Source organism: Temnothorax longispinosus, chromosome 6, assembly GCF_030848805.1.
Source record: "Temnothorax longispinosus isolate EJ_2023e chromosome 6, Tlon_JGU_v1, whole genome shotgun sequence".
In the NCBI taxonomy this organism is placed as follows: Eukaryota; Metazoa; Arthropoda; class Insecta; order Hymenoptera; family Formicidae; genus Temnothorax; species Temnothorax longispinosus.
The window spans coordinates 14,549,712-14,577,160 of NC_092363.1; the positions used below are offsets into that span (position 1 = coordinate 14,549,712).

Sequence of the window (27,449 nt, forward strand, 5' to 3'; positions counted from 1 at the left end):
CCTGTCCACGGCCCCCCGTCCTCTCCACAGCCCTCGACCCTCGACTCGCCTCGATCGTTTGATCGATCGATCCGTCGCGCCAACTCACAGCTCCCTTCCTCACCAGTCGCGCCACCATTAGCAGACCCTTCGTCTCGCGTCATATCGATCGATCGCCCTATCGATACTCCATGTTATCATCCCACTCAACACTCGACTACCTCGTCCTGTAACATAGGCTGCCGACCATCCGGTTCCCCTGCCTTCTCTCGTCCCTCCGAGTATGCTTACCCCCCCCCCCAGCCGCTCCAGCGCCTTCACGCCGTCACGCCCGGCAGCAAGCTTCCTCGGTGCACCTCCGCCTTCCTTTCCTTTTCCTTCTCTTCCGTCTTCTCCCGTCCTGAGCCCTATATACTCCTCTCTCTGCATCCTCCCTCCGAAATCACACCGTCATCCTAACCTCTTCCTTCCAGGCCTCCCTTTCTCCAGCGGATTCCTGGCGTCCCTCCTCATTCTCACCCTCACCTCCACTCACTCGACCTTCTTTCAGCCTCCTTTACGCCTTCGTTTCACCCTCCACCCTCGCTCACCCCCACAATACCCTTTTTCAACACCCAAATCTTCTCCTGCTACTATCCGCGTGTTCCCCCGCCGAGGGCTACAGGGGATCTCCAAGATAACTCAACGTTGTATTTTTTAAATTTTTGGAGTAGATTTTTTTCAAAACGGGACGGTGAAAAATTCCCAAAAAATTCACATAATTCTATTTTGCATTCCAGAACAACATATTAAAATTTCATGAAACTCTCTGCATTTTGTTGTAATCATCGAACTTCCTTAAGTCCAAGTTCAACGAAATCGGTGAGGTGGCCCAAATTCTGCATATTTACCAAGAACATTTCTATTGCAACATTTTATATGACATATTGCAGAATTCTTTCAAAGATATTGCACATGAAATGTGAAAGGTTGAAATGTTTTTGAAACCTTTCTGGAAGCTTTCTGCAACAATCTGTGCTGTATGGGTAATGGTTAACCTTCAATTAATGGTTAATCCTTAAAAATGACGGTATAAACCCTAAAAATATAAAGCCTCAAATGAAAGTAGTAACAAAGAGAATAAACCCCATATTTAAATGTTTTTAACAAATTGAGAACATCACCACGCGCACTATGCAAAGTCTATATATATATATATATATATATATAATATATAATAAGGCGTTATTTTTCGTGTGCCAATGTTTTTCACCAATTATCTCAGAAAGTATTGGTTTATTGAAAAAGTGTTTTAGATAAAAGTTGAAGGGTTTGAAGGAGACCGCAGTAGACGATTTTATTAGATTTTGGGTCCGAACCTGTATTGAGCCCATGTCAAATTTTTTAAATAAAAACCCCTATTTTTTATTGTATCATCTTTCTCTACTAATAAATTTGAACAACTTTTGTCTGAAACATTTTTTTATTTGCCCAATACTTTTTGAGATATTCAAGGAAAACTTTTCAATATTTTCAATATTTAGCTTATGATATCGTGATAATTGTTTGCCAGAGGAAAAAATGGTATAGAAGACTTTTTGACTTAATTTTGTCTTAAGAATATGCTGTTGCAATAGCACTCCAATTTTTTTAAATACTTATAAATACTCCAAAAAGATGCATACACAAATATTAAAAAAAAATTGGATTATACTATTGCAACAGAGCACATTTTTGAAATAAAATTAAGTTAAAAAGTTCTCTGTACCACTTTTTTCTTTGGCAAACAATCATCAAGATATCACAAGCTAAATATTGAAAAAATTACCAAGTTTTCCTTGAATATCTCAAAAAGTATTAGGCAAATAAAAGAATTTTTCAAACAAAAATTGTTCAAATTAATTAATAGAGAATGTGGGGTAGGATATCAGGTGAAGGTGCGTCGGTTCCCACAATAACGATAGTTCGGTTTAAATCTCGCTCTATTTATTTATGCTCTATATACATATAAAATATATCTTCGATGTGTATAAATAGGTGGTCGTGTGTGATTGTGTAGGAGATTAATGTGTAGTGGTGTGTTGCGTATTGTTCGTCCCAAACAATCGGATTCGAGGAAGCCGAGATCAGGGAGGAGTCTTCAAGACGAGGCCAGTCTGCGTCACCACGGATATCTTGGGAGTGCTCGGATTAGGTAGGAGCCGGATGCGTGGTACTCGGTGTTGGCCGGTCGATGAGGTGTAGCTTTCACGGGAGGAAAGCATCCACCTTGGAGATCAGGAACGGACTCAGTCTTGGTCTCAGGTACAGGAATCGAAGTTGGGATCGAACTTGGAAAAGGCAGCGCCTTGGTCTCGATGTTGTCCGACGAGCTGGATCGTAATGACCCAGGAAACCTTTCCACGGCAAGGAGTCTGTCGACTCTTACCGAGGAAAGTTAATGTCCTGCGAAGCAGGTATAAACGGAGGCCCTGGAGGAAGAGCGCACTCCCGTATCAAAAGAGGGTTATAGCGACGGAGAGCTCGAAGCCAAAAAAGTTTCTGAAATGACAAAAGCTAGTTTTTTGATAGTCGATTACTGTTTGAGACCGGGAGTGATTTAGAGCATGCATAAATTTCACACGATTCTTCGGCGATAGTTATGGCCTGAGTCGTTGAGCAAATTACGTATTCTCGAACGTTCCTTAACTTTCTCGTGACAAATACAATTGTCAATATCGCGTTGAAGCCATGAGACGACCGCGTGCGCTCGGGAAAGACAACTCAGGTCATAAATACTTTCGCATAGAAACAAGACGTCGACCGACAAACAAAACGTCGACCGACAAAGTCACCGTCGCTCTCGCGGGAGAAACGATGACGTAGACTACCGAGATCCTATCGCTCTGCCTGAATTTTCGCGCTCGACTTTGCCATTGGCAATTAGCGAAGAGGAGGCCTGCCTTCTCGCGACAAGGAAAATCCGTTGCGACGAACGAATCTCTCGACCCGCCACACTCGTCTTTCGACCGTAAAACCGTTCGCTGTATTCGCTTCACCGCCTAGATTTCTACCCGATCGTCGTTAATACGAACTCGATTGTGAAACCGCTTGTGTGCTCACCCGCTTCTCGGGAACCATCCGAGAACCTGAAACCAGTGAACTGTACATTTTGTAAATAATTGTAAATATATATAGTGTTTCTTTATACCAAAACTTTCCGCTTTCTAAATCTCGCTGAACGACCTTGCCATCTCGCGCTCCTCTATCCGATCCACTCGCGCTCGCGAACAATTACAGTACTGGTGTACATGAATATGCTCTGATCGGTCAAGCAATCATTGGGACAGGTGTCATAGGTGAGCTGTCAAACATGTCGCGATTAACGAGTGCATAAAATGAATTGACAAAGACTGAAATTTTTCTGCAGGTTACACATTGCATATAAAAAAGAATTATCTTAGTCAGTCAGCTGTGTGTTAGGACGGGGGTGGTCGGTCAGGCCCGGAGCATGTATGAAAAAATAATAATGTGCAACTCATTTACAAAGTCTAAAAAAATTCTTATAGGTACTTTATACGATATCAAATAAAATAAAATATTCGCTAAGAAGTCATAAAATAATCGCTCAGAAGTCATAAGATGAAAAATTAGAATAAAAATTGAAATAAATTAAAGTATATAAAGTAAAATAAGCAGCTTACATATTCTGTGCGTCAAAAAATATAAGAACAGAACGGTGTGGGACGAGAAAACACATCGTAAGCCATATCTGCGAACACATCCGTACAGCGTGACAGTCGAAGTCATACTAAAATGACCGATACAATAATAACTAGATGTGTTCACAGAAGGAAACGAACAGAACAAAAAGTGCAAAAACTAGGTGACACCAATCACGCGGTTGTAATTCGCGGGCAAGTTTTCTGTGTCTTTTTGCAGGTTGATTGCGCTATCACATTTTTTAATAAAAAACATTTCTGAAATTTCTCGTTTCTTGAATTGTCTCTCTTTATACAAAATTTTCGGTTGTTGCCAATTAAAGTCGTGGTTGTGCGTAAGACGGTGTTTACTAACCACGGAATTATTGTCACTATTCTTCCTAATATCACAGAAATGTTCTTTTATGCGTGTCTCTAGGTGTCTCTTTGTTTGGCCAACATATGCAGCATTACAATTCGCACAATCAATCTTATATATTAACTCGGTCTGTTTAAGATACGGTAGCCTGTCCTTTCCTCTTCGAATAATGCAATCTAATTTCTTCGGAATGGTAAGGAGAACCCTGAATTTTGCATCGCGCATTGTACGGCCAACACTGTCACTGAGACCCTTAACATACGGTATGGTGATAAATTTCTGAGGATCACGGGCCACACTGTCACCGGTAGAACCATTACTATCATTGTGACGCGTCTGTAACTCGTTAAGTCGGATATTAATGTACTTGTTAATTAATTGTATTGGATAACAATTATTTGAAAGAATCTTTCTTACTTCTGTTAAATTAGACTTATGAAAATGCACGTCCGATAAAAGAATAGCACGGTCAAAAAGATTACGTATAATGTTAATTTTGTATTTAAGAGGGTGATTCGAAAAATAATTTATGTATCGCCCTAAAAAAGTAGGTTTTCGGTACCAATTCGTAAGCAACACGCTTCCTTCTCGAATCACCGTTGTGTCGAGAAAACTTAAAAAGAACCATTCTTTTCTATTTCAAATGTAAATTTCAATCTCGCGTGATAACTGTTGAAAACATTAAGTAACTCGTTAATCCCCGACACAGGAACAATCGCGAAAACGTCATCCACGTATCTCTTAAAAAAGGAAATATGGAAACTAAGAAGTTGCAAACAGTGCGTCTCGAGATCCTCCATGACCATATTCGCTAAAATGGAAGAGAGAGGGGAACCCATCGGACTTCCGAAGATTTGCTCGTATATTTGACCCTCAAAAGAAAAACTGGTAGAACTGAGAATCAAGTCCACAGCTGACAAGAATTGAGCAAGGCTGAGTTTTGTTTTTTTAGAGATATGATTCCACCTAAACTCAATCGCTCTCAAAACAAGGTCCTTAGGAATGTTGGTGAAAAGGGAGGCGACATCCAAAGAGATCAGCACATCATCAAGGGAACGGGCTTGGAAAAATTAACGGGGAAAGAAGACCCTGTTGAGCTTGACTCTAGTCTGGCACTGTAAAGAGACATGAGAGGTGTAGCATAAGTGGGAGATGGCAACATCGCCGATGAACACGTCTCAGCACACGAGCGGTGTACCTGGAGGTGGCATCAGATTACACCGCAGAAGCATTCATGGCAGCCTACAAGCGCTTCGTATCCAGACGAGGTCTATGTACGGCACTGTACAGCGACCAGGGGACCAATTTCATTGGAGCGGACGCTCAACTACGAGCTCTATTTCTTGACGCCATCAGGGATCACAGCATTGCAAACACTCTTGCAAACGATGGCGTACAATGGCGATTCAACCCACCTTCGGCGCCGTACTTCGGAGGCATATGGGAAGCAGCAGTAAAATCAACAAAACATCATCTGCGAAGAGTGATCGGAGACGCCACCCTGACCTACGAGGAGCTCTCCACCTTCCTGGCACAAGTGGAGGCGTGTCTCAATTCGAGACCTTTATCACCTCTCTCTGACGATTCAAAGGATCTAGCAGCCCTAACACCGGGACATTTTTTGATAGGCGCAGCCATCAGCGCTGTCCCTGAGCCGTCACTAGCAGAGGAGCCAACCGGCCGTCTATCTAGATGGCAACTGCTTCAACAGCTGAGGGACCATTTCTGGAAAAGATGGTCTTCCGAATACCTCCAAGCTCTCAATTTAAGGCAGAAATGGCGGACCAAGAACGACAACCCACGAGTTGGTGATCTGTGCTTGGTGCGGGGCGAACAGACACCACCCACCAAGTGGCCCTTGGCACGGGTGACTGCCATCCACCCAGGAGAGGATGAGCAAGTTCGAGTGGTCACCATACGGACCGCAGCTACCACTCTGAAGCGGCCCACGACGAAGATTATTCTTTTTCCATGAGTCGGTGACCCGGAAGATATCTGAGACCCTGAGCGAGAGTGTTGCTCGTAGTAACTTACGTAGAATTGATTCTCAGAGTATATTAGTCTCACCATTAAATTATGTTTCGTCAGACAACCTGACGAGGCGGGCGGAATGTTCGAGATCGCGAATGCTCGCTCTGCGTTATTCTTTGACAGATGTACCGCCCCAGTCAAACTCCCCGCCTGGCAGTGTCCTCGAATCGGATCACGCGGGAGTATTAACGGCGATCGGCCGCGAGGCCTCACGCCACTCTGACACGCTTGGCTCTAGAACACCGTGACCGCCGGGGCACGAAGCCCTCGGGACACGTGCTCCGCCTAACCGAGTAAGTAAGGAAACGATGAAAGATATCACATTTCTGTGATATTAGGAAGAATAGTGACAATCATTCCGTGGTTAGTAAACACCGTCTTACGCACAACCACGACTTTAATTGGCAACAACCGAAAATTTTGTATAAAGAGAGACAATTCAAGAAACGAGAAATTTCAGAAATGTTTTTTATTAAAAAATGTGATAGCGCAATCAACCTGCAAAAAGACACAGAAAACTTGCCCGCGAATTACAACCACGTGATTGGTGTCACCTAGTTTTTGCACTTTTTGTTCTGTTCGTTTCCTTCTGTGAACACATCTAGTTATTATTGTATCGGTCATTTTAGTATGACTTCGACTGTCACGCTGTACGGATGTGTTCGCAGATATGGCTTACGATGTGTTTTCTCGTCCCACACCGTTCTGTTCTTATATTTTTTGACGCACAGAATATGTAAGCTGCTTATTTTACTTTATATACTTTAATTTATTTCAATTTTTATTCTAATTTTTCATCTTATGACTTCTGAGCGATTATTTTATAACTTCTTAGCGAATATTTTATTTTATTGATTATCATTAGTTATTTTTCACCTTTTAGCTTTACGCATGCATGACGTAGTTAGGGCACCATGTCAGCAACGTAATGGATATTTTGTACGCGTTTTTGAGTGTTGGTTTGATTAATCACTTGAGAAGGGCTGAAATCGCAGCCAAAACGTTGTGAACTTAAATAAATAAATTATTTGGCTAGTCGGATCGAACAAAAACGACTTCTGTTTTGAATTCATTTACTGGCGAAAGAAGCTATTTGTTTGTTTTTACCATAAAAAGACCCTTAAAGTTGGGTGTGATTTCGGACCGCCAATTGAAGGTTAACCATCATTTGAAGGTTAATTTTCAATTGGCGGTCCAAAATCACACCCAACTTTAAGGGTTTTTCTTTGGATGATGGTTAACCTTCAAGTGATAGTTAACCTTCAATTAATGGTTAATCCTTAAAAATGACGATATAAACCCTAAAAATATGAACCCTCAAATGAAAGTAACAAATATAGCGTCCCAATGAGAATCTCTTAGGCCCAGTTTCACAAGTGTCGGTTAACTTTTAACCTTAGATTAACTTACTTTTCGTCTTTTTCTAAAAGGGACGTTAGAAGGAGACGAAGAGTGAGTTAATCTCGGAGTTAATCTAAGATTAAAAGTTAACTGACACTTGTGAAACTGGCCCTTAAGGGCTCCGCTCGCTGAACCGGATTCCTCGCCTCGATCCTCCCTTTCGGACGCTAGCTGCCGCAGCTCTCCCTTTCCTGGCGGTGAGCTCTCCCTTATGAAAATGTGCCCTTGAGTGCTCAATGGCGGTCAGTGGGAATGTATGGTTGCCTTACAGTTGCAATGCGAATTATATGGAAAAGTTAATGGAAAATATTGAGTGGCAATAAGAATAATGGAAACGCAATGGCAAGATTCGAATAACAACTTTTTCCATACAGGCGTAATGGAAACTGCTAATGGCTTATGAAGGTTAAAACTTGTGTATGGAACTTGCAATGCGAATTATATGGAAAAGTAAATGGAAAATATTGAGTGGCAATAAGATGAATGGAAACGCAATGGCAAGATTCGAATGACAACCTTTTCCATACAGGCGTAATGGAAACTGCCAATGACTCATGAAGGATAAAATTTGTACGGAATTTTTCTACCTTCAGCCAATGTTGTTCAGTGTGAATTGTAATGGAAATTCGTCAATGGTAAATGTGGCGGTTCGCGCCACCAGTGGTACATGCATCATCATCACGCCCGCGCGGTAACTGTATTACCGGCAGTTCGCATCGACGCCGCTAGGCGTCGCATCATTCATGCATTCTCTCAAATTCAAGGTTCGGCACGGACTGGAAAATGTATAAGGAAACTCCCTACAAGACCGAGGCAGATATTTTTAGGCGCTAGTCGCCTAAGGCAAGAGCTCCTCCCTTATGAAAATGTGTCCTTCATTGCCATTAAAAAATGCCATTGAATTCCCATTGTTCCAGACGCAATGGAAATGAAGGCATTTTTGCAAAAGATAAAAATTTTCACACAAAATTCCACTAATGGGATTTTGTGTGGAACTTTTTATCTTTGGCAAAAATGCCTTTATTTCCATTGCGTCTGGAACAATGGGAATTCAATGGCATTTTTTAATGGCTATGAAGGGCACATTTTCATAAAGGCTCCCTGGTGATCCGACTCTCGCTTGGTTGGTCTCCAGAACACGCGCCGCAACGATCAATCCGTCAAGAAAGAGGTAACGGATTCGACACGTTCAAAGAAACGCAAGTGTAGAAATTCGGTACCACAGGAAGTCGATTATCTCTCCGGGTGTCGGCCTACTACCGACGTATTGATGAGAGGAATCGAGGAATAATTACACACTCGATTACTAATGTTAGAATAATACTTTATTGCAGACTACGCAACAGCCACGAGTCTCGATACAAATCTGACGGTCTTCGTAACTCAGTTCTACCAACCTCGTAACTCTCAACCCCTCTTGCTAGCGCTGAAGAGGGGGCTGACCAATCGGAAGGGAGACAGATATGCTGCTCCCTACACAAGTAAGTGCGGCCATGACACCTAACGAGTGAGGAAGAAGGCGAGGGCTCTTTGAGAATGGCGACTCGGGCGTTGCGCCATCTAATGTGAAACGATCGGGCCTTGTAAAACGCAAAAAGAATTCGAGCGCAATATCTGAACAAATTATTTAATTTTTAATAAGTCCAATTATTAATATTTATTTTTATAATTGAACTTATTTTTTATTTTGATAAATGTAAATACAAATATCTTATTGTATTAATATTTAATATTAATAATTTAATTAGTTGCTTAATTTAACTTCTTATTTAATAAAGAGCGGATGTAGTACTGAAAATGTACCTATTATATAATATTTTAATTTTCAAAATTGTCAAATTACAAACAGGAATTTTGTTGTGACTTTTACAGTTATAAAGTAACTATTTAATGAAAATGGAAGCCTAAAAAAATTAATATTCGAACGCAATTATTATAATGCTCAAATCATAAAATATTTACATTATCCATGTCTGCCAATACAATATAATTTTTTATTTATATTGCATTCTATACAATGGCAATGTTATTATATATTTGACAGGCAAATCAAAATAGCTTTGAATCGATATCGAAATGATGAAATATCGATGTCTTAACAGAAAATACTTAATTTGCCTGTTTACAGTCTGGCGCGATAAATGTATGTCATAAATAATCTCTTTTTTTTTTAATGTCATATAGCACAAACATCGAAATAAGCTTCTTTCGAGCATTATTTCGATATGATGTAATATCTGTTATTTCTCGCTGGGTAGGGCCTAAGTCAAATTTTTTAAATAAAAACCCCTATTTTTTATTGTACCATCTCTTTATTAATTAATTTGATCAACTTTTGTTTGAAAAATTCTTTTATTTGCCTAATACTTTTTGAGATATTCAAGGAAAACTTGGTAACTTTTTCAATATTTAATGATATCTTGATAATTGTTTGCCAGAGGAAAAAGTGGTATAGAGGACTTCTTGACTTGATTTTGTCTTAAAAATATGCTGTTGCAATAGCACTCCAATTTTTTTAAATATTTGTAAACACTCCAAGAAGATGTGTTGAGAATCTAACGCTCGAAAAGTGAAAGCGAGCAACATAAATATTCAAGAACGCTCGATTTGCTTCAAAACGCGTTTATTTGCCTTCCCCCAATTTTTTTTGGTGTTTTTGCTCGCGCCCGGACCACAGGTGTACATCGCGTGATCGCTCGTACTGCGACCAATAGTCTGGTCGCTCGACGATTTGGAGCCAATCAGCGTATCTCACGTCTCGAAATTCCTCGCGGAAAAGTTCGGAGCTCCGGCCGCGATCGTTTTGCTTGCTCCGGCCGGGAGCTCAGTGAGCCATCACAAATCGTACACGACACTTGTGTTTGTCGACATCGAGAATACGGAGTCAAATCGTAGCGAGTACGAAAGTGCGAAATAGTGAGTGCGATATTACCACGCGAATATTCTGACATTGTGATCAGCTTTGAATAAAGTGACTCTTGTCTCGTTTTAAACGAGATACTGACTATTTTTTGTGCTCTCCTCGGCGCGGCGCGCGAAAACCTCGAGCGGTCCACTAACAAGATGCATACACAAATATTTAAAAAAAAATTGGAGTATACTATTGCAACAGCACATTTTTGAAATAAAATTAAGTTAAAAAGTCCTCTGTACCACTTTTTTCTCTGGCAAACAATCATCAAGATATCACAAGCTAAATATATATTAAAAAACCAAAACTAAGTATATTTCTTTCGACAACAAATTGGCAATCCATACATATAGTTACACGACGTTTCGACCCAGGCTTCGGGTCCTTATCAAGTGATCTAACAAAAATATAGCATGAGGTCAATAACATTGTCAATATTTAAAAACGAGCAACAGAAATTAATATCTATTTAGTCCGTGTAAAATTAAAAGAGCGAAATAATAATTCGAAATACCTGATGAGGGAAAGAGAACCATCGCCGACACATTCTCAGTCTAGTGCTCATGAAATTTTGACCGAAACACCATATGCGCAAGGCTAGAGATTTATAAAGAATAAGTATGATGTCTCAGTAAAAAAGTAAAAAGTAAAAAAGTAAATGAGTGGTTCTTTACACAGAGAATATCCAGCGACGGCACCACTCCATATCGCTTAACGCACTAGCGAAAATTGCGTGAAAGTATCAAACTCGGAGCATCGTCTTTACGCAGCCACACGACAAGTCATGTTCGCACAATGGAAGTCAAGTACAGACTGACGAGTATCGTATATGTTACAAAATAGAGAAAACAATCGAAGGTTGTCAGAGAACACGACCGCGGAATACAAACTCTTATATGCTCGAGATAACGTTATCGTAAATGGGATTTAAGTTCTCAGTGTCAGTTTGGAGATTAATGGTATCTGGATATTTTTTTATTAGAAGCATTTCCGCGATTTCTCTTTATTTTTGTGTTTTTTTCCCTGTGTAATATCTCCACCTCGGAGGTCACGTAGCTCTGGTCTGTAGGCCTGAATTTTGACGGCACCGTCTCCGTTACCTTCCGAATAGTACAACTCTCGAACCTGCCTTCTGGTGTCGTTGAGCATAGCGAGGAAAGTATTATTGGCCTCTCCACGGAGCGTCGCCAGGTGTTTCAGAAACTCTCTCCTCTCCGCGCTGTCTTCGAACTGCTGGGCCAGCTTCGCCGCCTTCTTCTACCGAGACCATTTAAATTCATGGCCATGGGAAACGCGGTGTTTGCTGACAACGGAATGCTTACAATCGTCTTTCTTTATGTCGTTAAAGTGTTCTTTAACGCGCGTCTGTAGGTAACGTTTGGTTTGTCCGATGTAGGATGCGCTACAGTCATTGCAGTTAATTCGGTAAACTAGTTCGGTAGAATGATTTTTATCAAGACGGTCCTTTCCCCTTTTTATAATAACATCTAATTTTTTTGGGACCGTGTAGACAGTATTAAGGCCTATATTATTAAGTATGAAACGCATATCTTCGCCAAGACCTTTTACGTACGGTAGTACGACACATCTCCGTGGATCGAATAGGTTTTCAGGTGTGCTATCAGTATCGCGCTTATGCCGAAAGTGTTTAATTCTACTTTTGGTGTGTTTATTAATGAGGTCGATTGGAAATGAATTGTTGAATAATATTTTTTTGACAATATTAATGTTCGATTCATGGAAACGCTCATCTGACAGTAAAATGGCTCGATCAAGAAGACTCGTGATAGTATTGACCTTATATTTTAACGGGTGGCTAGAGAAGTAATTTATATAACGGCCAGAAAACGTGGGTTTCATATACCAATTTGTAATCAACCGACTTCTATCTCTGATGACCGTAGTGTCCAGAAACGGAAGAGAATTGTTACTTTCCAATTCAAAGGTGAAGTTCAATCGTGGGTGGTAGCTATTAAACACCTCGAGTATGTCGTTTAATTTTGACCTAGGTATTATGGCAAAGATATCGTCCACGTATCTACAAAAAAACTGAATTTTTGAATCCAGCGCACTAAGGCAATAGGTCTCAAGATCTTCTATAACGATGTCAGCGGCTTTAGGGGAAAATGGAGAACCCATGGGACTGCCAAAAATCTGTTCATAAAATTACTCATTAAAGCAAAAGCTTGTAGAGCTTAATATCAAATCGACTGCGTGTAGAAATTGAGGCAAAGAGAATTTTGTGTGTGGAGAAATGAAGTGCCATCGTTTCTCGATTCCTTTTAAAACTAATTCCTTCGGGATGTTAGTCAAAAGTGAGGTCACATCAAAGGAAACGAGGACTTGGTCAGTATTAATTGTTTCATTTCTAATAATTTTTGCAAAGGACCAGCTATCTTTAATATGCGATTTTGGTTTGGGTAAATACTCTTCCAAAATCGCGTGTAAGTAACGAGCTATATTATACATTGAGCTCATACTATATTATACTTTGATCCCAACAGCCGAAACGATAATACGTAACGGGAAACCAGCTTTATGAACTTTTGGCTGTCCGTAGCAGCGTGGAAGATTACCGTTTGTGCACCTTAATCGATAATAAGTGGGATCATCTATAATTTCACAATCGTGCCAAGATTTCACCAGTTTATTGAGTTTTGTGATTAATTGCTTAATGGGATCCTTTTTTAATTTTTTATAAGTAGATTCGTCATTTAAGAGATCGGTCATGCGATTATTGTAATCCGCTTTGTCCATAACGACAGTGATCTGGCCCTTATCCGCCTTAGTAACAAAAATGTCCTGATTATTTCGTAAGAATTTTTTACAATTGTTGAACTCCTTTAATATATAACGATCAATGTAATTCATATGGAGACTCTTATTCAGAAAAAGTTGCAAAAAATTAGCTACAAAGCTTCGTATCGCGTTAGTAACACCTGGAGGAATTTTGTAACTGTTAATCTCAAAATTTTTTATAGTATCCAAAGTGTACGTAGGCGATCTTTTTTTATCAAGACTGGTGACAGGAACGCCAAACCTGTCACCTAAACTTAAAATATGTGCTATGTTATCAGGAATGTTTTGATTGGAAGCATTAATAAGCCATTTCGTTCTGTCGTTATCGAAAAACGCTTTATATAAATTTTGCTTAGAACAAATTCTGTTGAATTTATTAGTTGCGTTCCCAGCAAACGCAAAAGGATTAAAAGATATTAAAATTTTTTAATACCTTTGAATCCCTTTTTTGACGGAATTAGATGAAATTAGATGGGATTCGAAATGAGATAGTCCAATCCCATGGAATCCAAAAAAGAAATTTTCAATTCCATTCAATCCTATAGAATCCGTAAATGTTATGGAATTGCATGGTATTAGATGGTTTAAGAAATTGTTTTAAATTCCTCCCGTACACACACACACACACAATTTTATGAAAATAGGAAAGGATAATAAATTTTAATGCTTTTAGATAAACGTTTATTTTTTATTTACTATATAATTAATATACTTTATAGTATAGTATCTGTGGCGGTACCAAGCGCCGTTGGTTGGTTGGCAGGCGTCTCTCGTGCCTCCGTTGGGCGACCAAGCGCCGTTGTTCGTCGGTGAGCTTTTGTGTATGCCTAAGGGCATTACACGCACTACTGCCGACGGGCAATTAGCCCGAAAATGAGATTTGTAAGATCTGTCAGGCCCCGTAGGGGGTCCCTTTACATAGCGGTCAAGACGAAACTTTGAACTCGAGAAGATGCCCCGGCGATGCGACGCCTAGCGGCGTCGACGCGAACTGCCGGTAATGCAGATACCGCGCGGGCGTGTACTATTAGTGGCGCGTACCGCCACAGAGTTCAACACGGACACATTTCAATCCCTATCCTGGCATTTAATAGTATTCATTTTATTGTCAGAATAGACGGAATTTAATGGAATTTAACACGGAAATTTTTAATTCCTAGTTTGGCATTCAATGGTATTCATTTCGTTAACGGAATCAATGGTATTCAATGGAATTCATGACGAAACTTTCTAATCTCTAACCTGGCATTCAGTGGTATTCATTTCGTTACGTTTTTGTGTCGGAATTGGATGGGATTCAAAAAAGACAAATTCTTTCCAAAATAAGGAATTCCATGATATTGAAACTATTTCAATCTCTTTTTTGGACAAAATGGAATTCGGAAAGTCCTTAATTGAATTCCTGGCAATCCCGTTTTAATTCTTTTCAATCTTTTTTCGTTTGCTGGGTTATGTTTCTGTTGACGATTATGTATTGCAATTTTTCGACTGTTGCTATTAAAAAACTCAATCAACATTGGTTCTGGTAAAAGAGAGAAAAGATCGTCCTGGTTATAATTGAATTCTGATTTAAGAAACTTTAAATGGTGGTTTAAATCTTTAATTTCTAAATTTAGGATAGCCCTTTGATATCGCTCCTTATAACTATTAAACCTGTGCTTTGCGCTGTGACTTCTAAGACTAATATCTAGATGCAGGTGTACGATGTGTGGCGGTAGTATGTCCTGTCGTCTGCAGCGGAGCAAAAATACGAGTTGTTGTCTAGCTGTACAAATCTTCATCGTGTTATTAATCCATGCTTTCATTAGTAGGACAGCGTGCTGTCCAAACTGGTTGATGATCATGTGGAAAAATCCGTTACTTTTTTACTGAGACATCATATTTTATTCTTTATAAATCTCTAGCTTTGCGCATATTTTTTTTTTGTTTCGGAGGGAGAAGGAAAAATGCCTCGCGCATTCCTGACCCCGGCTGTCAGGTTATGTGGGGCTTGCACCCACTAAAAAACCTCTCCCCAACATGCAGCACGCCGGACATAGGTTACATCACATGGGAGACTCGAGGTATTACTTCACGAGATGCAACAGTCCTCACGCAGAGGCGACAGTAAGACGTAAACCGAAGACACAGCCCAGCAAACGAAAAAAGATTGAAAAGAATTAAAACAGGATTGCCAGGAATTCAATTAAGGACTTTCCGAATTCCATTCTGTCCAAAAAAGGGATTGAAATAGTTTCAATATCATGGAATTCCTTATTTTGGAGAGAATTTGTCTTTTTTGAATCCCATCCAATTCCGACACAAAAATATTATACCACTGAATGCCAGGTTAGGGATTGGAAAGTTTCGTGATGAATTCCATTGAATACCATTGATTCCGTTAACGAAATGAATACCACTGAATGCCAGGTTAGGGATTGGAAAGTTTCGTGATGAATTCCATTGAATACCATTGATTCCGTTAACGAAATGAATACCATTGAATGCCAAACTATGAATTAAAATTTTCTGTATTGAATTTCATTGAATTCCGTCTATTCTGACAATAAAATGAATACCATTGAATGCCAGGATAGGGATTGAAAAGTGTCCGTGTTGAACTCTGTGGCGGTACGCGCCACCAATAGTACACGGCCGCGCGGTATCTGCATTACCGGCAGTTTGCGTCGACGCCGCTAGGCGTCGCATCGCCGGGGCATCTTCTCGAGTTCAAAGTTTCGTCTCGACCGCTATGTATAAAGGGACCCCCTACGGGGCCTGACAGATCTTACAAATCTCATTTTCGGGCTAATTGCCCGTCGGCAGTAGTGCGTGTAATGCCCTTAGGCATACACAAAAGCTCACCGACGAACAACGGCGCTTGGTCGCCCAACGGAGGCACGAGACGCCTGCCAACCAACCAACGGCGCTTGGTACCGCCACAGATACTATAGGTACTATAAAGTATATTAATTATATAGTAAATAAAAAATAAACGTTTATCTAAAAGCATTGAAATTTATTATCCTTTTCTATTTTCATAAAATTGTGTGTGTGTGTGGTCATTACGGGAGGAATTTAAAACAATTTCCTAAACCATCTAATGCCATGCAATTCCATAACCTTTACGGATTCCATAGGATTGGATGGAATTGAAAATTTCTTTTTTGGATTCTATGGGATTAGACCATCTCATTTCGAATCCCATCTAATTTCATCTAATTCCGCCAAAAAAGGGATTCAAAAGTATTAAAAAAAAATCATGCGTGTGGTCGCCACGCGCGTTAGAAGTGAAACTTCTGAAGGCAAGGCTTTGCCATAACTTTTCTGAAATTAATACAAAAACAATGCAACGGAATTAGTCACTCCAAGCCGCCCGCAACTCGAAAATATAGTGTTATACGCAGTTCTCACTATATCCGTCTTGCCAGTGCCGTACGCCTGATCGAATTTTCGTGACGCGTTTTCGAGTCGCAAAATCGAATTTACTTACCGATCCAAAAGGAGTTTCACTTTGTACGCCTGTTGGTCGAATTTTCGTGACACTATTTCGTGACGTTTTTTCGTGTCGCACAATCGAACTTACTACCGTACCAAAGAAATTTCATTTCGTACGCCTATTGGTCGAATTTTCGTTACACTTTTCGTGTCGCATAATCGAACTTACTACCGTGCCAGAAGAAGAACCGTCTCGCCAACGCCGTACGCCTATTGGTCAAATTTTCGTTACACTTTTTGTGTCGCACAATCGAACTTACTACCGTACCAAAGAAGTTTTATTTCGTACGCCTATTGGTCGAATTTTCGTTACACTTCCCGTGTCGCACAATCGAACTTACTACCGTACCAAAGAAGTTTAATTTCGTACGCCTATTGGTCGAATTTTCGTTACACTTTTCGTGTCGCATAATCGAACTTACTACCGTGCCAGAAGAAAAACCGTCTCGCCAACGCCGTACGCCTATTGGTCGAATTTTCGTTACATTTTCCGTGTCGCACAATCGAACTTATTACCGTACCAAAGAAGTTTCATTTCGTACGCCTATTGGTCGAATTTTCGTTACATTTTCCGTGTCGCACAATCGAACTTACTACCGTACCAAAGAAGTTTCATTTCGTACGCCTATTGGTCGAATTTTCGTTACATTTTCCGTGTCGCACAATCGAACTTACTACCGTACCAAAGAAGTTTCATTTCGTACGCCTATTGGTCGAATTTTCGTTACACTTTCCGTGTCGCATAATCGAACTTACTACCGTGCCAGAAGAAGAACCGTCTCGCCAACGCCGTACGCCTATTGGTCAAATTTTCGTTACACTTTTTGTGTCATACAATCGAACTTACTACCGTACCAAAGAAGTTTCACTTCCGTTACACTTTTTCGTGTCGCGAATCGAATTCACTACCGTGCCTAAAGAAGTTTCACTTCAAAAATTTTAATATCTTTTAATTCTTTTTCGTTTGCTGGGAGGACACACGGTAGGTCATCTCAGGAGGGGTGTTCCCGCCCCCGGAAGAGGACGCACCCTAGTCGGGCGGCGGGATCGCGCGGCACCATTGACATGAGAGCCCCATGCTCTGCAATATCGAGGATCAACGCGTCCATCACCCGACCACCTCGGGAGGCCCCCATGATAATGACCGCGGGCAGTCATATCACTGAGGGTCCCTTTCATCGGCTGCGAGAACGTTCGTCCAGGGACATTCCCCCCCCCCCCACACACACATACAGCAGCACACGCGCACGTGTGCAAATTAGACGAGACAGGGACCGCCTCTATCCGGAGAGGGGTTCCACACATAGCTAACTAACCCACGAGTAAACTCGTTAGACTGGGGCATGCACCCACCCCGGGGTTTTTCCCGCTCCCGGAAAGGAACGCATCCTAGTCGGGCAGCGGAATCGCGCGGCACCAATGACATGAGGGCCCCTGTCCTGCAGTGTCGAGGACCAGCGCGTCCATTGCCCGACCACCTCAGAGGACCCTCATGATAATGACCGCGGGCAGTCATATCATTGAGGGTCCTCTTCATCGGTTGCGAGAACGTTCGTCCAGGAGCATTTCTATCCCCCACACATGCAGCAGCACACGCACAGACGTGCACTAATTAATTAATCAATTAACCCACGAGTAAAGACTCGTTAAACCAGGGCGTACGACCCACCACCATATGCGGGATCCTAAGACCCCCATCCCCAGCCACGCACACGCGGCGAGAGGCGACAATCGTCCCCCCCCGCCGCCCACCCCCTTAAGGGCAAGGGGAGAGAGGGGGAAAGAGGGAACGCAGACTAAAGACGCCCCGAGAGAGCCCCGCCGCAGCCGAAGAGTTCCCAGGGGGAACGACCAACCGCGGAAGTCTTGCGCATATGGTGTTCCGGTCAAAATTTCATGAGCACTAGACTGAGAATGTGTCGGCGATGGTTCTCTTTCCCTCATCGGGTATTTCGAATTATTATTTCGCTCTTTTAATTTTACACGGACTAAATAAATATTAATTTCTGTTACTCGTTTTTAAATATTGACAATGTTATTGACCTTATGCTATATTTTTGTTAGATTACTTGATAAGGACCCGAAGCCTGGGTCGAAACGTCGTGTAACTATATGTATGGATTGCCAATTTGTTGTCGAAAGAAATATACTTAGTTTTGGTTTGATAACATTGGCGGAATAAACACTTACTTTGTGATATATTGAAAAAGTTACCAAGTTTCCCTTGAATATCTCAAAAAATATTATATATTATATAAAAGTATTATATAGAAAGATAGTACAATAAAAAATAGGGGTTTTCATTTAAAAAATTTGACTTAGGCCCTATTGGGCTCAATACAGGCCCTGGATCCAAAATCCAATAAGATCGTCTATTGGTCCCCTTCAAACCTTTCAACTTTTATCTGAAACACTTTTCCAATAAACCAAGCCGTCAATTGATACTTAACAAAAATTAACACAATAATATTTAAACGACACCTAACTATAAAGGGATCATGGCGACACTGATTAAGTCGACATAGAACATTAAAGGTGAACACTCTGTTAACACCAAACCAAAATCCAACAATGAGGATCAATCTCCAACCTACACTAAACATTGAGGCTTAATCCCCAACCTACACCTATCATTGAGAATAAACTCCCAATATACAATCATCATTGAGGATTAAACCCACAACTTACCTAAACCTTAATGGTCAACACTCAATCTACACCTAAATTTAAGTGTTGACACTTAACTTTGATGACAAACACTAAACTTACGCCCAAATTTGAGTGTTAACTCTCTAATTTGGGCGTAAATTTAGTGTTAACACTCAACTTTGGGTGTTAACCATCAAAGTTGAGTGTACTTTTTCATAAGGGCACAGTTCCAACTTCGCTTTCAACTCCACGAAAGAGAGGGACCCTGGCGGAAATATTTCTACAAAATTTAAAAAAAAATAAAAGTGTACTACAAAAAACTATAAAATATAATTGCCAGAATCTATTAAATTCTACATGAATTTAAGAAGTACTACAAAATCCTACATGAAAATGCTAGAATTGGAACACTTTTGTAAATTTTTGTATTTTTTAGTGCATCTTGATCTATAAATTTTTCGGTAAAACTACGCCAAACTACAACTAATACTGATATTCTACACATTTCTATATCTATTTGAGTACAGTAGACTACAAGGAAATACTAAAATTAAAACACTGTCTAATGAGGAAATTCACCCGACATAATAAAAAATTATATTTATTTTGAAATTTTATTACTACTTTTTAACTAAATTTGTTTCTTAAGATGCAACCTATGATTATAAATATTTTCTCGTACTTGAAAAACTAAGTGAAAAACACACTTACCTTGATGGGATTCGAACTGGAGACCTCGGGACCTCTGGATCGTGAACCAACCGTCTTACGTGGTTGACTACTTCTTAATTTGATGTAAGTGTTATATACATATAGTCTACATGTGTCATGACCAGCGCAAATATATAATTTTTCAAAAATTCTTAAGAAACAAATTCAGTTTAAAAATAGTAATAAAATTTTGAATTGGATATACGAATACCTAAGAAATGGAAATATAATCTTTAACAATATTATATGGCTAAATCTCTTTAAATATAACTTTATATAGTCATATATGGTTTTATATACTAGTATATTATCATGTGTGATCATGTAAAAGTATATTTATAAGGTTAAAGATAATCATATATGAATATATACTCTATAATGCTGCGTTTCCACTACACGCGTCGCGCGTCGCGTCACGACGCCGCGTCATGAGTTATCCAATCAAAACGTTTCATTTTATGACGTCATTTCCGACGCAAGATCTTGTATAATCCCGATGTAGAGAATCGACAAGTTATTGTTTATATAGATGGTACGTACAGTTACATAGAAAAATCCACTAACTACCGCGCTCTTAGATGGTCTTATTCTGTACATAAGGGTCGTCATTTAGTGAAACCAGCACTAATGGTTGCCCCTGATGGATATATTTTGGACATTCATGGTCCATACTTTTCGGATTATCAAAACAACGATGCTGCAATGCTTGAAAAACAGTTTGAAGATGATGCAGGAGCACTTAGAGAATGATTAGGAGAAGGCGGTATTGTCATTGTCGATAGAGGGTATAGAGACGTACTTCCGCTTCTAAATAGACTCGGCATTGACCATCGAATGCCGGGAATATTAGAACCAGGACAATTTCAACTCAGCACTGAAGTCGCTAATGATTCGAGATTAATTACAAAAACAAGATGGATAATTGAGGCGCGTAATGGCCATATTAAGACGATTTTTAAGTTTTTTAAAGATATAATACCTTTTCATCATGCGAATCATTTACGGTAATTCTATCTTATAGCTGGAGCAATAATTAATAAATATCGCGCACCAATACACATGGAAGGAGCCACAGCTGAATTGGCTCTGAATATACTTGAAAGAGCTCGTGCACCTAACGAGCTTCAGGAATTGGTGGAGACTGAAGGCCTTAAGCGTGGGAATGCTCAATGGACGAGACTCAATGAGAATCAGATACCAGATTTTCCCATACTTGATTTAGATTATTTAAAAGACTTAACTGTAGATATATATCAAATTGACTTGGCTCCTTCATATATCCAGGATAAAGTCACGAGAGATGATACAGAAATATTGGAATTAGATAGCCACAGGTTTCAAGCTAACTTATTGCGATTGCGTGTGTATTCACGTCATCGTAATAGGACAACCAATTGTGGATAAGATATCGTAATAATAACCGCCCAATGAATGAAGATGGTATAATCGATGAGGAACCTATATTAGGTTATTACTGTACTTGCAAGACTGGGGGAAGAACGCTGGGAACCTGTGCACATATTGCAAGCGTGATTTGGATATGCGCGTCATCAACCAAATGTAAAATATCCAAGCAATGCATTATTGCATAACATCATTGATGCTGGTAATAGGGAAAATCAAGGAGTTTGACAATAGAAAAACACTATAAGATAAAAAATAAAAAATAAAAAAAATATTAAAAAATAAAAAAATATTTAAAAAATATTTAAAAAATAGAAACAAGAACAAAAAAAAGGAGATCAGACACTCACCACCTCCACGCTGGTTGATCTTGGGTAACGCTAAGAGTGGGTATACTATGTATAATATGTGTACGTTTTATACCACCTTTATAGGCTCGTAGCTTAAAAACTAGCATATTTTGAGGGTTGTGCGGATATGAACTTTTCATCGGCATCACACAAACTACAGTTTTCCGTAGTTTTCGTCGATTTTAACGGTGGCCACTTTTTTCATATAATTAGTGCGTGGTCCATAGGTAAAAAATTATACATTTATGTATTTTTCTATTGGACTTTACAACAGACTATACAAAAATAAAAACATAAGTATTTTGACTTCTGCGAATTAAGACGTTATTAATAATAATAGATGAATTTTGGAAGATTTGTGTAAAAACTTGTAACATTTAACTAAAATTTAAATATCTGTAAACACTCCAAGAAGATGCATACACAAATATTTAAAAAAATGAACGCGTGGTCGCCACGCGCGTTAGACGTGAAACTTCTGAAGGCAAGGCTTTGCCATAACTTTTCTGAAATTAATACAAAAACAATGCAACGGAATTAGTCACTCCAAGTCGCCCGCAACTCGAAAATATAGTGTTACACGCAGTTCTCACTATATTCGTCTCGCCAATGCCGTACGCCTGATCGAATTTTCGTGACGCGTTTTCGAGTCGCAAAATCAAATTTACTTACCGATCCAAAAGGAGTTTCATTTTGTACGCCTGTTGGTCGAATTTTCGTGACATTATTTCGTGACGTTTTTTCGTGTCGCACAATCGAACTTACTACCGTACCAAAGAAGTTTCATTTCGTACGCCTATTGGTCGAATTTTCGTTACACTTTTCGTGTCGCATAATCGAACTTACTACCGTGCCAGAAGAAGAACCGTCTCGCCAACGCCGTACGCCTATTGGTCAAATTTTCGTTACACTTTTCGTGTCGCACAATCGAACTTACTACCGTACCAAAGAAGTTTTATTTCGTACGCTTATTGGTCGAATTTTCGTTACACTTTTCGTGTCGCATAATCGAACTTACTACCGTGCCAGAAGAAGAACCGTCTCGCCAACGCCGTACGCCTATTGGTCAAATTTTTGTTACACTTTTCGTGTCGCAGAATCGAACTTACTACCGTACCAAAGAAGTTTCACTTCCGTTACACTTTTTCGTGTCGCGAATCGAACTCACTATACCGTGCCTAAAGAAGTTTCACTTCAAAAAAATTGGAGTATACTATTGCAACAGCACATTTTTGAAATAAAATTAAGTTAAAAAGTCCTCTGTACCACTTTTTTCTCTGGCAAACAATCATCAAGATATCACAAGCTAAATGTTGAAAAAGTTACCAAGCTTTCCTTGAATATCTAAAAAATTATTAAGCAAATAAAAGAATTTTTCAAACAAAAGTTGTTCAAATTAATTAATAGAGAAAGATGGTACAATAAAAAATAGGGGTTTTTATTTTAAAAATTTGACTTAAGCCCTATTGGGCTCAATACAGGCCCTGGATCCAAAATCCAATAAGATCGTCTATTGGCCCTTCGAACCTTTCAACTTTTATCTGAAACACTTTTCCAATAAACCAAGCCGTCAATTGACACTTAACGAAGATTAACACACATACTACGTTTACGCGAGCGTTACTTCTGTAGTAACTTACGATAATTCCTTCGCGTACGTAAACGGGATTTTGCAGTAACTTACGATAATTTACTCCGCGTAAACAAGTGATATATCGTAAGTTACTACAGAAGTAACGCTCGCGTAAACGTAGTAACAATAACATTTAATAACGACACTCAACGATAAAGGGATCATAGCGACACTTATTAAATCGACATAGAACATTAAAGGTTAACACCCTGCAATGTTAACACCAAACCAACATCCAACGATGAGGATCAATCTCCAACCTACACTAAACATTGAGGCTTAATCCCCAACCTACACTTATCATTGAGAATAGACTCCCAACCCTAAGAGCACAGTTGACGGAAAGTCGACGATAAGTCGACTTTTATAAGTCGACTTCTAGTCGGCTTCTAAAAATGGCGGAAAGTCGACTAAAAGTCGACTTCTAAATAGTCGACTTATAAAAGTCAACTTTCCGTCGATTTTTATAAGTCGACTTCTAGTCGACTTCTAAAAATAGCGGAAAGTCGACTTCTAAATAGTCAACTATAAAAAGACGGAAAACAGTCAAGCGGCGCGTCATGCATCATCAATATGGCGGCGAATCTCGAGGAGGCTGGAGGAGCAAATTAAAGTTTACGCGAGTGCAAAAAATACATGCCGCGAGACAGGACAAGATAAGACGTCGAAAAGCGCCGCGCTATCAACCACCGCCACGAAACGTCGTCGTCGTCGTCATCATTGTTTTCCCGTTGACTTCCTCGATTAGATCAGAATACTGGAATTTGACTGTATGTATGTTGCAATATGTTTGAGACGGTTGTCTACAACAAGAATTGTTACAGAATGCCGTTATACCAACCGACATGGAAGCGAAATTGCTGCGCCAGATAGTTCTTGCAGGTATGGCGGATCTAAAAGAGGATCAGAGGATAAGGCCAAGTGGAAACCTGCTTACAGGTTAGGTATGGTGTGTTATTAATTATCATCGATAATTAAGACCTATTGAATGCGACCTCTCCATTCTGAACCATCTTTCAGAACACCATCAGAAATGGAGGAACCTGTGTTCATGCATTCTTCGTGCGTTCTACGGAAAATCAGTCCGGAATAGGTGGTTTATAAAGAGATGTACGAAACGAATAAGATGTATATGCGAGGTGTCACGGCAATAGAACCCGAATGATTGCCGAAATTCGCTTCCATGCTATGCCATCTTAGTGAACCATTGGTTGATCCACCGCCAAGGTATTTTTATCACAATTGTTGCTTTATAATGTTTTTCCTATTTATTTATAAAGATATTAATCTTCATTATGATCGAATATTATTCTCATTTATAGATATAATCAAGGAACCGGGAAGATCATTTGCCGCGTGTCTGGTACATTTGGAAAGGCCGGATGGGCACTACCATCGATGGATATAGAGCATCTATGGACGGTGTGAAGTGGTTCGCATATTTCTTCTTGGAGGGTCAAGTGTACCCTAAGCTGAAACGATTTGTTCCGTCGCTGCTGACGACACCTGGGAGCATCACCAAGTCATAGGCCAGGTAATTCGTTATTTTATCTTCTTTCGATTTCACGTTGATTCATCGAATAGATTACATCAATTCAATACGATTTTTTCAGGTTGATACCACGCACTCAAGCAATATAGTACAAACGCTGCAGTCGCAGGGAGTCTTGTCCAAATACAAACTGCTAGAAATCTGGGGTTTGGATGAAAAATGTGAGATTTTAATTTATAAAATAATATTTAGATATTATCATAGAGTAGACTTCTATACAATACTAGACCGCTGACAGGCATCTCGGCCGTGATGCTTGCCGCCATGTTGATTTTAGTCAAGATATGCTATACTACAGATTCTATACAAGTGGTTTTATACAAGATTTCTATACAATAGTCTGGCATATACAGAATGTCCAAAAAAAAGGGTTTAATACTACAGGAGTAGTGGTTCGATTTCGGCATTCAAGTACGCTACACGTTGAAGGCATGACTTACAAACTTATTGATAACATGTAACAATATTTAACACAAAAACATTCGCCTGCTTCGTTATGTACTGTAATAACGAATACAGATAAACGCACATCATGAGCAACTGAACACCCGATAGTGACTTATTGTTAATTCAATATGGCCGCACCCTTCACTAACGCTTGCACCTCGCACTCGCATCAGCTTTTCGGCAGTGCGTCCATAGATGTTAATGGTCTAGTATAAGTCTGTGGATATTATATATTTATAATTTTAGTTCTGTTGTCAGCTTACAAGAAGTGGCTGCCGGAATCCGCGCACGCAGAAGTGGCACAGATATGACGGCACACAGTGGCCGCCTTTGTAATTAAGAATAAAACATTAAGATTGTAATTATACAGTTTTTTAGATAATTAAATTATTTTATATATGAAAAAAAATCGAAATGCATCAGTTTTAGCCCTCCAGCAAAGGGTCGATTGTGTATCTTGAAATAATGAGGTAAAAATTACAATTAAAAGTGAGAAAATTCATTGCGTATCTACGATTTTATTTATCAAAATCTAATAAAATCTGTTAACTTTTGTCATTTTCACCTCGTTTCAAGATACACAACCGACCTCCAGACGTACGCGGCGGTTTATTTTATCGACTTTAAAAGTTGGCGGGAAGTCGACTTTCCGTCATGACGGGAAGTCGACTTGAAGTCGACTTCTACCGAAACTGACTTGGCAGAGAAGTCGACTTTTTTAAGGACGAAAGTCGACTTTTAGTCGGCGTTTTTTGATACATTCGCCGACTTCAAGTCGACTTCCCGTCATGACGGGAAGTCGACTTCTTGTCATGACGGAAAGTCGACTTTTAGTCGGCGTTTTTTGAGACATTCGCCGACTTCAAGTCGACTTTTGTCCTTAAAAAAGTCGACTTTCTGCCAAGTCAGTTTTGGTAGAAGTCGACTTAAAGTCGACTTTTTGCTCTTAGGGTAAAGAGTGTTGTGATAATTAAGTTGCTGTTGTATTTATATTTTATTTTGATTGAAAAAGGGGAATATGATGTCATCTGCTGTAAATATTGTAATTATGAGATACGTGTGCTAAGTTAGGTTATAATGTTGATATATTGATGGTCTAGCATACATTTCTAGCCTAACATACATATACAATATGCTTGTAGCAGTTTCAATTTACGTAAAATTTAATTACTTTAATTATGTATATGATGTTATTTATTTATTATTAGACAGCAAAATGTGATTACTGCGGTTGTTGAAAATGGATGCTATTTTGAAACATTCCTGTTTTGGTCTTTTTAACGCTGCATGTCAGATTCTAAGCGTGGATGAGGCTGGAAAAATTATTATGACAGGTATGAAAAATTTTGTATATAGTATTTATGTAGTATTGTATATAATATTTTTATGCAATGTAAACAGTACGAAATTTTCGTTACAATCAATAGTGAGTTTTTATTCTTATTGTAAAATTCCTGTAAAATTCGTAATTTATTGCATATTTCCGTAAGGTTCGCAATCTACTACCAATATTATCATTCTCCTCTCACTTTAACCCTTTGGACCAACGGCTTAACGTCTCTTTCCGAAAGACGGAGCCCAGTTTTCTCCGCACAAAAGCCTATCTTGCACGGAGGGGCACAGCTATCGAAAAAACATTCCATGCTTACATATGGCTCTAGTGGACTCGAACCTGGTTCCTCAGATTACGAGTCTGGCGCTTTACCACTAGACCACACTGCCGCCCTTTTTCCATTCTTATTGTTTAGATATCAATTTGATGGAGACAACAGGGGATGAAAGCCTAAATGATGTAACAGGGAATGAAAATAATGCTTCAGAACCACAAGAAGTAGATGAAGAGCTGATAAGTATAGTTCAACAACGACCAGCCTTGTATGATCCTCGTATACCACTTCAAGAAAGAACTAAATTAAAGAAAAAAGATCTATGGCAGGAAGTCAGTAATTGTCTAGGAGGTAAACTTATGATTCAACATTATCATTACATTCTTTTTATAAACATGTGTTTTTTTTAATTAATCTTTTAGAAGTATCACCTGTTGGCGCCGAAAAAAGATGGCAATAT

The 27,449-nt window shown here is 39.5% G+C and overlaps 1 protein-coding gene and 2 long non-coding RNA genes across 6 annotated transcripts; 2 read left to right on the forward strand and 1 right to left on the reverse strand.

The window, feature by feature from the left end:
- Positions 1-5,251: 5,251 nt before the first annotated feature.
- Positions 5,252-5,992, forward strand: LOC139815431 (uncharacterized). The gene has a single exon (XM_071782360.1). It carries the CDS (start codon positions 5,252-5,254, stop codon positions 5,990-5,992), a length of 741 nt encoding a protein of 246 aa, XP_071638461.1.
- A 3,703-nt stretch (positions 5,993-9,695) lies between these two features.
- LOC139815494 (uncharacterized) lies at positions 9,696-11,125 on the reverse strand. The gene is made up of 3 exons (XR_011732736.1): positions 11,035-11,125; positions 10,875-10,957; positions 9,696-10,757 (listed from the first exon to the last, which is right to left on the reverse strand). It is a non-coding gene; the product is annotated as an uncharacterized lncRNA (long non-coding RNA).
- Positions 11,126-23,934: 12,809 nt separating this feature from the next.
- LOC139814739 (uncharacterized) lies at positions 23,935-26,704 on the forward strand. Of its 4 annotated transcripts, none has more exons than XR_011732572.1 (7): positions 23,935-24,153; positions 24,208-24,332; positions 24,404-24,610; positions 24,706-24,917; positions 24,997-25,096; positions 25,629-26,424; positions 26,677-26,704. It is a non-coding gene; the product is annotated as an uncharacterized lncRNA (long non-coding RNA). The 4 variants fall into 4 exon arrangements; XR_011732571.1 differs by having other exon boundaries at positions 24,208-24,327; XR_011732570.1 differs by lacking the exon at positions 24,208-24,332.
- The last annotated feature ends 745 nt before the right edge of the window (positions 26,705-27,449 follow it).

Excerpts from the sequence above, each read along its gene's own strand:
- LOC139815431 (XM_071782360.1), top strand. The coding sequence starts at position 5,252 with ATGGCAGCCTACAAGCGCTTCGTATCCAGACGAGGTCTATGTACGGCA.